This window comes from Pavona decussata, unplaced genomic scaffold (genome assembly GCF_977016875.1).
Source record: "Pavona decussata unplaced genomic scaffold, jaPavDecu1.1 SCAFFOLD_142, whole genome shotgun sequence".
Lineage (NCBI taxonomy): Eukaryota > Metazoa > Cnidaria > Anthozoa > Scleractinia > Agariciidae > Pavona > Pavona decussata.
Window position 1 is genome coordinate 467,293 of NW_028145555.1, and position 14,801 is coordinate 482,093.

The 14,801-nt window shown below is 38.1% G+C and overlaps 2 protein-coding genes across 2 annotated transcripts in view; both read left to right on the top strand.

The window, feature by feature from the left end:
• LOC146466672 (C-type lectin domain family 4 member E-like) overlaps positions 1-14,801 on the top strand; it is a 103,320-nt gene that overhangs the window by 26,846 nt on the left and 61,673 nt on the right. The window lies entirely within an intron of this gene.
• Positions 3,905-4,270, top strand: LOC146466675 (C-type lectin domain family 4 member M-like). Its single transcript, XM_085126988.1, has one exon. The coding sequence runs from the start codon at positions 3,905-3,907 to the stop codon at positions 4,268-4,270; it is 366 nt and encodes a 121-aa protein (XP_084983114.1).

Below are 14,801 nucleotides of genomic sequence, written 5' to 3' on the forward strand. Positions count from 1 at the left end.
TAACCGCTTACGTACTGAGAGCCGTAAAGTTGTTCAAGACGAGACTGAAGTCTGAAGAGACCGAATTGTCAGCTGAGAAGATGAAACAGGCAGCGTTAAACTGCCTTATGAGGATTCAAGAAGATGTTTTTAAAGAAGACTACGAGCAGTTGAAAGCCGGAAAAACACCACCCAGCAGTAGCCGCCTCCTAAAGCTAGACCCTTATTACGACAAAGACGATAAAGTGATTAGATTAGGTGCAAGACTACAGTTTGTCGACCTTCATGAAGAGAACAAGCACCAAATAATGTTGCTGCACGAACATCCAGCAGTTGCAAAGTTGATACAAGATGCTCACAGATGTTGCATGCATGTCCAGAAACTGTACTTTCAGTTTTATGACGGAAGATTTGGCTCACCCAAAGAAGACGTGAACACAAACGTGTTATCAGAAGATGTGTGCCTTGCCAGAAACAGCGAGATGGAACTTGCACACAGAAGATGGGATCACTACCCGAAGAAAGAGTGTCAACCTTCTTACCATTTTTAGACATTAGTACTGACTTTTCTGGACCCTTATACGTAAAGGAGGGTTCAAGTTTCAAGAAAGCATAGGTATGTTCGTACAAATGGCCTAACAACAGGTCAGAGTTATCAGCTAAAGGGATTAAGTGGAGATTCATCACAGAACGCCGGCTCAACATGGAGAGGTGGATGGTTGGAAAGATTTTGTAGAGAAGTTAAGGAACCACTGCGCACTTCTTGGAAGAGCACTTCTGTCCTTCAACGAGCTGAATACACTTTTCATCAAGATAGAAGGTGTAATCAACTCCAGACCTCTGATCGCAGTAAATAACGACAACAGAGATCCATTACCAATCACGCCTGCTCATCTTGCCATTGGCAGGTCGCTTAAACAGTTACCTGACGCTGAAGATGTTTAATTGGAAGAGTCCAGTAAGCGAGTTATGGAAAGATATCTTTATCTCCAAAGGTTGCTCGACCACTACTGGAGGCGGTGGAAGCAACAGTACCTTTTTCAGCTTACGATGTGAAGCAAAAGTCGGAAGGAAACAGCGTCCATTCAAGTAGGCGATGTCGTATCCTGAAAATAATGTTACTCGGAGAAATTGGCCACTAGGTAGAGTAGAAGAGGTCCACCTTAGCAAGCACGCACTTGTACGAACTCTTATAGTGAGAGTGCAAAAGAGTACAAAGGCCTGTACAACGTCTTCATAGAATGGTAATAGAATCAGCCGCCTTACAAGCCAGTTTTTGTTGAGACTATTCCTCAACAGTAGTCGCTGATCCGCTTCTTTTAAAGTTTTTTTGTAGTTGCGTAAGACCATCATGCCTTAGTATCGTGTCCTTTTTGCCTAAGCATGTGGTCAAGCGCTCATGAACGATGTGTTCGGGTTGTCGTTTACCGTGTCGCCTCAACCATATGGTAAGGTTGTTAGCTCGTTTATTGTTATCAGAATTTTGCTTTCGGAGAGTAATTCCAGGTGTTGTATTTTGTGTAGGTCATTACGGCTTGCCATAAGCTTTTAATCCAGGATGACATTCGACTAGGTTTGTTATGCTGTCGTGAGCAAGTGACATTAAACTCGTTGTGTTCCGTTTAAAAAACTTTTTTTTTCGCCGTGGTTTCATCGATTTGCATGTCCGACGCGGACAGTCATGAAAAAGAATTTCTTGTCCATGGTAGGGAGAGGTTGCAGTCGAATGTGGTTCCCAATCAGAGATCTCCTGTTCCTGAACCCAGATTCAGTGTTGTCCTCCCCGATGGAGGACAAGATGGGGAGGTTTTTAATGCCTGTCTTACCCGATCTGGAAGGGACTTGTTAAGAAACGTGAGAGACTGGACTTATGACTATGATTAACCTTACCCTACCGTAGTAAGTTAGCTTTTAAGTCTCGTGCCCTTGTTCACGTCTTTGTAGCTCAAAATCGAAAGTTTTGAAATCTTGCTCGGACGTCAAAAGATTGTATATCGATGTCTAATTAACAATTAGATTATGAGCTCGAGATTTCTATCGCGTGATAGTTGATGAGGGCGAATCCCGAATCAACTATCACGCATAGAAATCGAGAGCGAATAATCTAATTGTTTTAGTATAAATCTACTAGCCGTTCAAAACTAAACAAGTAAATGATCTATTTCCTCATCGCAGACACTTCGAAAACGCGAAGAAGCGGGCGCCATTTTGTTGAAAATCGCTACTCACTATCTATCACAGAATAGATAGCGAGTAGCGTAGCCAATCAGAGAACGGCATTCGTGATAGAACACTAGTAGATTTATACTAATGGCCATTAAACGTTGTGTTCAAAAGCAAAGCTGTGTTTCGCCGAGTTTCCTAACACCATCATGTTTCAGGTTTAAACTGGAAAAGAACGTCACGATCGGCTTCTTTCAACTAAGGTCTCTTGCGTTTGGGCAATGGACTTGGTATTTTCGAGCTGTTGACCTCCTCTCCTTGTTTGCTCATCTTGAACATCAACTTCCACTGTTTCTCAAGAAACAAACCGCACTTCTACTAGCCGACCTGCACAATGTTCCTTAGAAGACAGTACGCAATAATTGGGCAATGAGATATCTGTAAAACCATCTCTTCCCACACCGCATAAATCTTGTCCCATGCCACACTGTCACCTGATGTGTATTTGGTACAGGCAAAATCAAAAGGAACAAAGAGTTGTCCATAGGACATGCCATAGGACAAGTCACGATCGAAATTTGTTTGTAAAATGTGATAAACAGACAAGTGGTCTGCAAATACATTGTGGATAGGCACCCATCTTTCAAATAAAGAAAAACTTAATTAATTAGCAACAATTTTGTTCCTCTTTGGGATGAATACGAAAAGTTTGAGCTGTAAGGGGGCAACACGTTCCGAACAGCCTGTCAGAGAAGGGTCATGGGTAATGATTCATCCTTTCTGTCCAGATGGTTAATAAGAACAAAGTGTTCCTTATTGTGTAAAGTGAGCACTTAAATTAAGAACGTTTGTTTTATTTTATCGAAAGAGAACAGATAGAAAAATGCATATTCTCAGTTTGCACCTACAGCAATTTAAGGAGCAAAAGACAAAACAACGCAGAACACTCGATTAAGAAACCAATTGTTCCTCGTGTGTCGTCACTTAAAAAACAAATTTGAAAATGTATCTTTCCATAAACTGGCCCATCAATTCTGAAGACCAAATTGTGCTTAAAGCTAAAAATTAAGCTGTGATTCCTTTTGAGAAAATTATATGACTGCGTTGACCATGGTGACACAAACCTAGTTATACTTGACAGATTGATTAAAGCAAGTGAAATGAAAGACCAGAAGATAAGATAAGATAAGATAAGATAAGATGAGATGAGATGAGATGAGATGAGATGAGATGAGATGAGATGAGATGAGATGAGATGAGCTAAGCTAAGCTAAGCTAAGCTAAGCTAAGCTAAGATAAGATAAGATAAGATAAGATAAGATAAGATAAGATAAGATAAGATAAGATAAGATAAGATAAGATAAAGCTCGTGTATTTTGCTTTACAGTTTGTCCACCAGGAGACTGGAGAGAATTTGACGGAAAATCATGCTATTACATATACGTCGATGATACTATAACCACGAAATGGAGCGATAATAATAATAATAATAATAATAATAATAATAATAATAATAATAATAATAATAATAATAATAATAATAATAATAATAACTTTATTAACGTGTCAAGAAATGTAGCTGAGGGGAGAAGTCCCCTCTACTAATAGTGGACACCTAACCAAATTCTAAAAATTCTAAAAAATTATAAAAAATGAATTAAAATTTACATCGTAAACCATATTAATAATATTTCATACATCAATCGCAAAAAATCATGTAAACCCAAGTCATTCTCGGCATAGGTTGCAGCCTCGATGCTCGATGCTTGATGCTCGAGCAGTTTGTCAAAACCTGGGAGGAGACCTGGCTGTAATCACTTCAGCCGAAGAAAACGACTTCCTTTACGAACTGGTAATGGGAAAGGAAACGGTCACTGAGACGAAAGCGTGGATTGGGCTGAAGAGAAACACTGATGACTCCAAGTGGTATTGGGTTGATGGCACTCCACTGGAGGGACAGTACGAGAACTGGGGAGAAGGGGAACTTAATAACTACAAGGGAAAAGAGAACTGCGCGCACTTTTTTGGAAAGCTAGGAAAGTGGAATGACGCCCCATGCGAAATGACGGGTTATTGGGCTCCAAAGAGCCCCACCATTCTTTGCGAAAAGCCTGCAAAAAAATACTAAATCAAACAGCTGTGAGCTTTATCCAGAGCTAGTTGTTAAGGAATCTATAAGGAAGATATAATTGTAAGTTAAAGGTTGAGAGCGCGACATTTCCTTGTCATATATAAAACTTAATGCTGTAAGTTGATGATATCAATGCTCATTCAGCTGAAAGAAATAAAAATGGTGTTGGGGAACTTTGTGTCATAAAATTTGTAATCTAAACGCCAGTTGGTTCCGTTGGGTTTGGCTGCATTGTCATTTAAGGGGAGTACGTTTGGTCGCTGTAGAGGAGTTGTTTTATATGTAAACAGTCTTTAACCCACCCCGTCCAACCTTAAAGGGAGAGTGTCACGGTTCGGCGCATGTGCGAACGATAACGTAAGCACTGTCAAACCAATTGTTTTTGAACCAATAAGAAGCGAGTACACAACACCGGCGGGATACGGCGGGCAAGTCTTATAACTTGCTGGCATAAAAATAAAACTGACCGGCCAGTGTTTCGGTCACGTTTCAGAGAGAAACAAAAAGGCTGTTGATGTAAAACACATGGGGATTTTTGCAGCGCCGCTTCGTGCATGTTTCATGACATTCAAGAAATGCCAGAGCTTATGAACTTATGCGAACGTATATGGTTTTATTTTAGTACAATGTCGATATCTCGCGGCATCGACTTTTTTTTATTTATAATACACGCGGTTCGAAAAGCCGAGAAGCTCCCTCAAACTTACGTACTTAAATCCAGTATTTCATCAGCATTCAGTGATAAACTTACTATCACGCTGGGTATTTTTTTTTAGTCAAATGTGGCCAAAAAGTTTCTCCTCCTTAGGGTTTTGTGGTAGCAACCTCAAACTTTGCAACCAGACAAAACAATATTTTCTCTACAACTTGTCCGATTCGGATTTTTGAATTTCATTTTTCTAACGGTACAATGACGTCATCAATTTGACGGGAAATTCTCTTTTTGGAGCTACGACACAGTTGTTCCTAACATAAAAAACAACATGAAATGAGAATAACATTAGAGTCAAGAGTTATGGGAAGTTAAGCGTTCAATTTAAGGCTATTTTTAGTAACAAGATGGCGGAAAATTCAAACTTCCGAAGCCCAAAACTTTTGATTCAGTTTAGATATTTCAAATCTTTTTTTCAGTTTTGCAATCCTTAAGGTATGTTTATTTAAAAAAATGTGATTGACCATGTCGAAGCTCTAAAAAAAATTTTCGCGCCAAATTGATGACGTCATTTTACCGTTAAACAAATAAAATTCAAAAATCCGAATCGGCCAAGTTGTAGACAAACCGTTGTTTTGTTCGCCTGCAAAAATTGAGATTCGTACAATAAAACCCTAAGGAGAAGGAACTTCTTGGCCGAATTTGACTAAAAAAATCCCCAGCGTGATAGTGTGTTCGTTTGATGGCCTGATTTTATTAAACCAGCGTGAAGGCGAAGAACGAGAAATCCGCAAGCTTCAAGAAGCGATGCGACCGTTTAGTAACAACAACCTTGAGTGTCCTTCCGAGATGCTGGATCGCTGGAATGCATTTGAGAAAACTCTGCCATGGTGGCAAATCAAAACTGCGTTTGCCATTCGCAATGACCATAATTTTATAGATAAATGAATACCTTACAATAGATTTTGTAGTTTGCCGCAAATCTTTTGGGTTTTCTTCTACTGCCCGCTATTCGAGCCCCCTAAAAGACGGCTAAAACTAACTCGCACATTTGATCACATATTTACTCGCTTCGCGTCTCAGTGTTGTACAATTTTTTCCATCCAAAGCAAAACACTGGTGTTTGATGCTGTTTGTCCGTCGAATTCTCCGTTTTTGACAGTTCACTTCCATTTGAACAAACAGTACGATTGAAATCTAATAAATCCTCGCGAGTTCATCCAAGGCCAGTTGGTGACCTTTGCCATTTCCAGCGAAAGCAGATGTGCCGCAAAAGCGTTGTCTATTTTAAACAGACTTATCCCTTTACCAATTTTCCACTTTTGGTGGACGTCCGCTTTAACTTCTGTGCTTCCAGAGAGTCCACAGCATTCCCGTCGCCGGTCGGCCGCGACGTCTCCTTTGACGATCCATCGACAAAAATGTCGTTTTCGGATGCTAAAACACTTTTAACTTTACAAAAATCGAACTTATATTTACAACAGGAAACAAAGATTATAAAAAATGAAGAACGAAGAGCGGGTGATCCAAATTCGAGCGCAATTTCAACAGATTGTTCCACCTCAAGCTCGCATCGAATTTAGTGTGGACCCGTACAATTTATTTTTGAGCCGGTCTGCTCGCGCATGCGCTTGACCGTGAACATAAAGTTGGAGAAGAATCAAACCATCCTAATCGAACATCAACTACGTTCCGGGATATGTCCTAAAAGTCTAAATTTGTAGCCTCCTGTAAGGGGACAACTCTCGCGTTCGGATGTGTACCAAAAAACTGAAAATAAGCTTTTTAAGCGCATGCCTAAAGTTAAGCAAACAAGTACCAATCTATTTTTTGTTTTTTTTTTACCATAGTTTCTTTAATATTTTTATTTCATTTGTTTCTGAGTTGTGACCTTATAAAGGTTCCTTAATTCCCAATAGTAAAATTGCCATCAAAATATGGGTTGTTTTTACCAACAAACTGTTTACAGTCTTTAATTCATTTGTCCAGTGTTCTGACCTGAAAACATGCGCAATCAACAAAAAAAATTAAGCGAAATGCTTAAGTCTCTTGTGTTTCCAGATCGTCTCAATGGACGAAAAAATGGCTTTGGTCCAAATTTGCACTTACCGAATTTAAGCAAATTTAGTAAAAAGATATAGCAAACAAGTAGCAATGATGGTAAATGCCACATTTGCTTTAGGTTTTTTGCTATAGGTTTTGCACGGGGTAGCAAATGAGTATGTAAATGCGGCATTTACCACCTTTGCCACTAGTTTGCTATATCTTTTTTTTCCAAATTTGCTTAAATTTACTACGTGCAAATTTGGACCAAATCCATTTTTTAGTCCAGTGGATCTCGTGCTCTTTTAAAGTCATAATTGTGTAAGTGAACATAATTTGGTTTGTTTGTATGCTTTTACCGAAAATGTAAGTTGCAGTTAAATTTTATGGGAGCAGAATTTAATTCCTCAATTGCTTGTTGTTATTTGCATTATGAAAAAAAGTAGCTTACAGTTGTTCTCTTTGCAAAACATTGTTCCCCCCCCCCCCCCCCCCCGAAAACGAAATGAATTTAAGTTTCTAGCTTTACGAAATTTTGAGCCGATATTTTGCCAAAGGAAACTTCCGATTTTCTTAATAAACCAAAAATCCGTATTTCTAATACGAGTATCTACGGAGCAAAACATATAATTTGCCTATGTCCTCTCAGACTCGCCGGTCTAACTAGCTTTCCTTTTCCGCAGAGAAAAACAAACGCTTTTCTTATGACAGAAATGTCAGCAAAGGTAGTCATCTGCCTCGAGTTATAGAAAGTACAGAATTTTGCAATGAATTGCATGACCATCATAACCTAAAATTGTGTTTAATCTGTACCTGTTAAAAAAAAATTTGATTTAACCGTCGATATTCTTGTCAACTTAGATATTTCCTTGTTATCGGCAGTTGAGTTAGCTATTCTGTAATGTGGGATTTTAGGATTTTAGTTTAAAAGCCGGGATGTCGCAGAAATGTACTCCTCTTCAGTAAGCCATATAGGTACGAACCGTGCCAAAGGGTATGGTTTTAAGCCTCTTTGGTCTGAGGTAGGGTATATATTTTGACCATCGGGGTCTGGTATTGAATAAATTTGGTATTTAGGGGAGCAGGGATGGCGCAGTGGTGAGAGCACTCGCCTCTCACCAATGCGGTGCGGCTTCGAATGCAGACTTATTATTCCCGGTCTTGGCGTCATATGTAGGTTGAGATTATTGTTGGTTCTCGTCCCTACTTCGAGGGTTTTTCTCCAGGTACTCCGGTACAGAAACCAACATTTCCAAATTCCAATTCGACCTGGAAATAATGGAGAAAAAAGTTAATCCGTTGATTCCACTGAAATTCCTATTATTTTTTTATTTATTCTATTTTTTATTTGTTTTTATGTCCGTTATATTCTTACGAGTAAAATGGGTTTGGAAGGCTAACACAGCTTCTACTCAAATGTTTAATTTTCCGTTTTCATCCAGGTCTTTTTAACAAATTTATCACCTTTTTAATTGGCGCGTCCTTAAATAGGGTACCAATACAGTAGGGTCGGAAAATCACCTATTATGCAGCTCTGAAATAGGGTAAGGGTTTCAAGAAGCGCGCTACACTCTTCCACGCAAATTTTCGAATATTACCCAACCCGGTGTTTAAAAACAAACAGAGAAAACTAACAAACCATCCGAATGTTTGAGATTTGTGATACTAGAGACATACCACTCGACAAGACTGCGCATGGACAATACCCTTCCTCTCCGACGTGAAAACAGATGTTTTGCCGTCGTGTGTAGATTTCGTGGTTATTTTTTTTTTCATCCTGAATGTATTTCTTGGTTCAAACTTATATTCTCTGATTGTTAGGTGATATCTGTTGCTATTGAAGTCAGATTTCAGGCGACTAACCTCAGTTTTGTAATTTACCCCACTAGTAAGAGTTGTTTTTCGTGCCTTCTCGTGTCCTTGATGTTAAAAATTCCTGCTAAAAAGCAAGACGGCGACGAATCGGTGTAACTATAGCTTTAACTTCATACTTAATGACTTTAAGTAGAATCTAAAGAGAATGTCATTTCCTCCGTTCAAATTGCAGCTATGGAAAGCCCTCCAGTTTTAAGTTTATATTTGCGTTTTCTTTGGCTTCCTGAAGCAAACTGTTCCTGAGGACATCGTTGAATCTAGTGAGGGAAGAAGTCTTACGAATGAAGGTGTCCTGCCTCTCTAATATGCTTCCTGTCTAGTTCTCTTTTGAGCTAAACGGGTAACAAAAGGCAACAAAACGTTCATAATATTAGTGTAATATAGGTAAAAATAATAATTTCATGGTGGATCGAATACTTTTAATATTAAGGTCTGCTGTCACTGAACTGATTTGTGGTTTTTCAACTGTTTTTTTTTTTTTTTTTGGGGGGGGGGGGGGGGGTTATTGACCTATTTAATTGAACAGTAAAGAAAATCTTCTAATATTAAGGTCTGTTCTCACTGAAATGATGTGTGGTTTTTGAACCGTTTGTGTGGTTATTGAACTCAATTAAAGAAAAGAGAACGTTCCGAAACAAGTAAACAATAGTTGCCGGTATTTTCTGCAACTGCTCTACCGTAATTTTCACATACTTGTTCTAAAAAACAGACAAACAAGTTATTCAATGTTAAAATAAGACTTGCCCGATATTGTCAAGTTATCAAATCAAATGATGTCTTCAAGTTCGAATGAATCATCACACGTGTCCTTGATCTCTTTGGCAGCCGTTCCTACTGAGGTTTTGCGAATTTTGAACCATTTGCCAGTCCAGTTAACGTTTACAAAGTTGACAACAAAATGCTACCAAAATTGAGCGCTTCAATGGCTTAAAAACTCGGAAAAACGACGATGGCAAGAAAACGACAAAATTGTCAAGAAATCGACACAAGATCTCACAGGCGCTTCTCTTCTCTTCTTTCTCCTTGCCGTGATCCCTCGCGCTACGTCACCAGTCACTCGCGTTTCGCGTTTGCCTTTGACCAAAATGCGAAACGAAGCCCCTGAGGAGGAAGCTGGTAACTGACGATGACAGTTGGTTCTGTCGAAACACGTTTTCCGCTTAACTTTAAAGTGTCCTATTTTTCTTAAAACTTATTGGTAGCCTGCTGCTGTCAAGACCTTTTAAGAGAGCGCCTGTTCCTTGTCACTGAAAAACAGGCATATTTTGACCACATTCCTATTTTAATTAATGTTTCGAAAACTATTTACAGGAGAGTAGAAAGTTATACATCATTTTAATCAGAAATGACGAGGCTTTACAGGGAAAAAAGTTTATTTCCGAGGGAGGTCACAATGTTTCATAAAAAAAATATATATATAATTATCATAAATCAGCTTAATGTTTGCAAAAAAATTCCCAAACTAATACATAAAATATCACCAGGAGATCTGGTTGTGCAACGAAAATTTAAAAAAAAGAAAATGTTGCTTGATGTATTTGCTGCAATTCCTCCAAATCTGGTGGAGAAAGAACAAGAAAAACATAAATTACAAATTTTTATTGATAACCATCTAATCAAATAAAAATAAAACATTTTTTTATATATATATTTTTGGAGAGGGTGTGTCTATGGGGGGAGGAGGGGGGGTGGATGGGGAAGTGTTGTAAAAGGAGAATTAAGCCCTCCTGCACCTCCAAAGTAGTTTTTTGCCAAAATAACAATACCTCACACTTCATCCATAATTCTAATTCGTTTTAATGAAGTTGCCTACTAATAAGGAAATATTTGTGTGTGGTTTATGACTATTCGGGGAAAGCAGATCTTATTAAGGGCTATTGAAACCCAAAAAGAAAATTGGGGGTAACCACGCATTTTTTTTTATAGATAGCGCAGCAACAACTATTCTAAAAAAAACAGTAAAACATAAATTAATGTATGGCGTTGTTTTCGAAATTGAAGCTTTATTATCTCTAAGAATTGCATGGCTACCCCCAATTTACTTTTTGGATACCAAGAGCACTTGCTAAGTTCTACTTTCTCCGCATACTTTTAAACCGCGCAAAAATATCCTTTTTATAAGTAAGCCCATCCATAGGACGCCCGAGTATCTCGAGATGTCCAGTAACGAACGTAGGCAACGTCCTTAAAGGTTTATCGCATCATACGGAATAAATAACATCTAAAGTTGATTTCCAGGCCCGTCTTTCGCTCTATAAGGCACAACAGTAGGGGTATCTCCAATTGCACTACACAGAAACCCAGACGTATAGCCAGCAGTAAAGTGCATGTTTCTACCACTGAAATTGGCGATGACAGGGACGGCCAACCAAATTAAAATGCTACTCAAGCAGGGAGTCTTAAAAACAAAAGGCCAAGAAAAATCAGACGTAAAGCTCTGCCAGGACTCAGTTAGAAAGGCCAAGGGTATTTCATCAACTGCACATAACAAAGCAGCAGATCTAGAAGACGACATACTGAGCCTTAGAAAAATAAAACTCCAACTGGAAAATTCGAGTTGAGATTGGAGATAAAAAGGCTCAGAAAAGATCTCGACAAAATAATTGTATTAGACAGCGTCCAAAATGGCATTTAACAAGACGATCTCAGTAATCATTTGCACAGTTGCTGAACTTATTACATTTATATTATAAAGCTTTGAATGTTGAGTGGGAAAACTGTAAATTGCAACCTGTGAAAAGCTTTTGCACTTATCTTTAAAATAAGACCATGGCTGGAAGTTGAAACTTAGCCCTTCATAAAGTGTATCATTTGTGTAAAAAATAGAATTTAAAACCTTTTTTTGAAAGGAGCGTATGTAAGGTTTATTTGCAACTATTATCGGCAGCACGTCAGAAATTTGGTCATCTCCCGAATCAAAATCTTCACCCAACTCGCCCATTTCCCAGCGATTTCATATACATGTTTTATCAAATAGCTGTAATAATTGCAGCATTGAAACGTTTCCAAATCAAGAACTACCTTGGTCTTAAAGCCTTAAAAGCTCTGCTTAATGAGACGTTGATTTTGATCATGAAGGGAAAGCTCAAATGTACTGAATGGAGATTTTCTTAATGATCATTCTAAGCCGTTAGGAGAAGTTTTTCATATGCCATTGGGTATGCTAGCTCTGTGGCATTTGTCTAGGTTCACTGGCTCGGATTAACTGCAAGATATCAGACAGTGCTAAATAAATGCTATTTATGAAGACATGGGATCCGTGGATTTCTTAACTGACTCGTGATTTGAACATGAAATCACGAGTAACGAATTCCACAGATCCTCTGTCTCCTAAAGACGCGGATATATTAGACTCCCGACCATATACGTGATAAACGAAGAGCCTGCAATCACACTGGAGATAAGCATGAATTGAAATCACGAGTCAGTTAAGAAATCCACGGATCCCATGTCTTCATAGATAGCATTTATTTAGCACTGTCTGATATCTTATAATCGCAGTTTATGAAGCGTCTTAAAGTCGCGGTTTATAAGGAGTCTTATAATCGCGGTTTGCAAGGCGTCTTAAAATCGCGGTTTATAAGGAGTTTTATAATCGCCGTTTGTAAGATGTCTTATAATCGCCGTTTATAAGGAATCTTGTAATCGCCCCTTATAAGGCGTATTATAATCGCCGTTTTTAAGGCGTCTTATAATCGCCGCTTATGAGAAATCTTATAATCAAGGACTCCTGCAATTTACGTTTATAAGGAATGTTGGAAGCCGCAAACTTATACAAGGGCTTTTTTCAGTTATGTATTTATATAGGGTCGTTTGTTGGCACTGAGTTATATACGGTGGTCTTTTGTTTTATTACTATCCCTTTTTATATAAAGGTCTGTACCCAGCTACTGATAATGATCCGCAATTAGTTATATCTTGGCGGTCGCCGAAGGTAGCATTCTTCTTCCACTTTGTATCACAAATTACAAACGGAAAGTAAGCTTGAAGGAAATTTTATCATTAGCAAATTGAGCTGTTTTCCTACAAAAGCGAAGTTCTCAACAGGACAAGGACATCAAAGGTAAACTTGCACAACACAATAATGTCTGGCACAAAAGAGGTCTGTCAATGTTTCTCATGGCAAATAAGTCATCCCGACCAATGGGAGCCAACAGGAAACCAATAGAGGAGTTGTTAGTCACTATTTCGCTTTAAAACAATTTAAATACTATATTTTGATAATCGGAAACTAATGGCATAACGCTTCACTTCAAACAATCATAGAAAAAGTAGGGCGTAGCAGCAAATAGCAACATTGCATATCAACATCTAAATCCAAACAGTCTTGAAAACAATTTTGTCAGTTCGATGGCAGCATTTGTTCGCATCAGAAGTAGGAATTTCTGGCTTGTGATTTTACTGGGTTTTTTTTCTAAGAAACTAAATCAGCAATAAATATTTTTAGAATTATTTTGTTGGACATTACGGCGTATTTTACGCGCTAAATTGGAGAATTGAATGGGCCTGCAAACACAAACTCTATTGTCATATTAAAAAATGCCCTGATTAGAATTTCATTTTTCTAACTCGGTGCTTCACAAGTTTACTCGCTTTATTTATTTTGAACATATTGTTCTATCAAGACGTATTCAAACAGCCAGTTTTTTGAAACACTTGATATTGTTTTTGCCAAACGTATCTAAAATTTAGACATCGAGAAGGCCCCATTGATTATTGTCAAAGTTCGTGGATGCCGCTTGGATAGTCATTCCTCCATCAAGCTCGTACACTCTCACGTCTCGTGCTTATAAGCCCTCAAAAACGTTCTGTACGTAACGTATAAATTTCTTACTAATATCATGGGTGACAAATTTCTCCTTAATTTTGGCGCAAAATGTAAGTGTAAATTTATAATTTCAAACTAATGTGAAATTAAAAAATTACTACAAAGAAATTTAGGCTTGACATAAGTTTAGTGCTCTTATCCCTTTGAATATTTGAAGAATATCAGGCAAATATTTCTCACTTGAGAAGACGACAGTAGATTGAGCTGCAAAAATTTGACATTAAGAAAACGTCTTTATATATTTGAAGTCAGGTTTTGGATCATAATTCTGATAAAACGTGGTATATCATAGAAGATAGAATACCACTTGGTCATATCAGTAAAATTAAGGAATACTTGAGAAAAAGAGAAATTCGTTGCTCAGAAGACTGAACTGAGAAGAATGGATCGAGGGGTGTAGATTTCATGCATAACCCATCTTCTAATTTGGAAGTTATGTTGTGTTTACTTTATTCATACCCGATTAGTCATTGGCACCAAATAGTAGGGTTACCTGTCAGTAATTAGTCCAACCTTCTCCGTAATCTCATGCTCTCCGAAGGTCGTATTGTCTTTCGGAAGTTAGAGGGATCAGATTGATACCAAGGACTTTGTATCGTAAATTATTAACGGAAGGTAAACTTATATTTTATCATTAAGCAGAATGAGCTGTTTTTCTACCAAAGCGGGCAACGGTGGTCTTACTTCTGATCAGAACTAGGCTAACAAAGATAAGTACAGCATAATAATGTTTTGACCATAACATGTTTAGTAAGCCTACGGTATTTCGACTGTCATAATTACTGGTTAAATGTTGACCGACTTTTGTTTAATTCTAGTGTTTTGGGGGCTTTGCTCTTGTTTTCTGAAAATGAATTCCGACTTTAACAACAGAGATTTAAAATTAGTTTATTTTTTTTCCATTGGTGTTTTCGCGACCTTGACCAACCTTGACAGGTTAATCCAAATACATAAAATCACATTATTTGAAAATGCAAATGCTCGGCAAACTTTACGTTCAGCGATGCTGTTGCAAAAAGCTCGAACTACCCAGCTGTTCATCATTTTATTGGTGGATAAATGTTCGGAATGCATCATCGCCTTAGAAATTTGGATGTAGTTTTGAGTTTAGAATCTACAGTTTTCTTCGG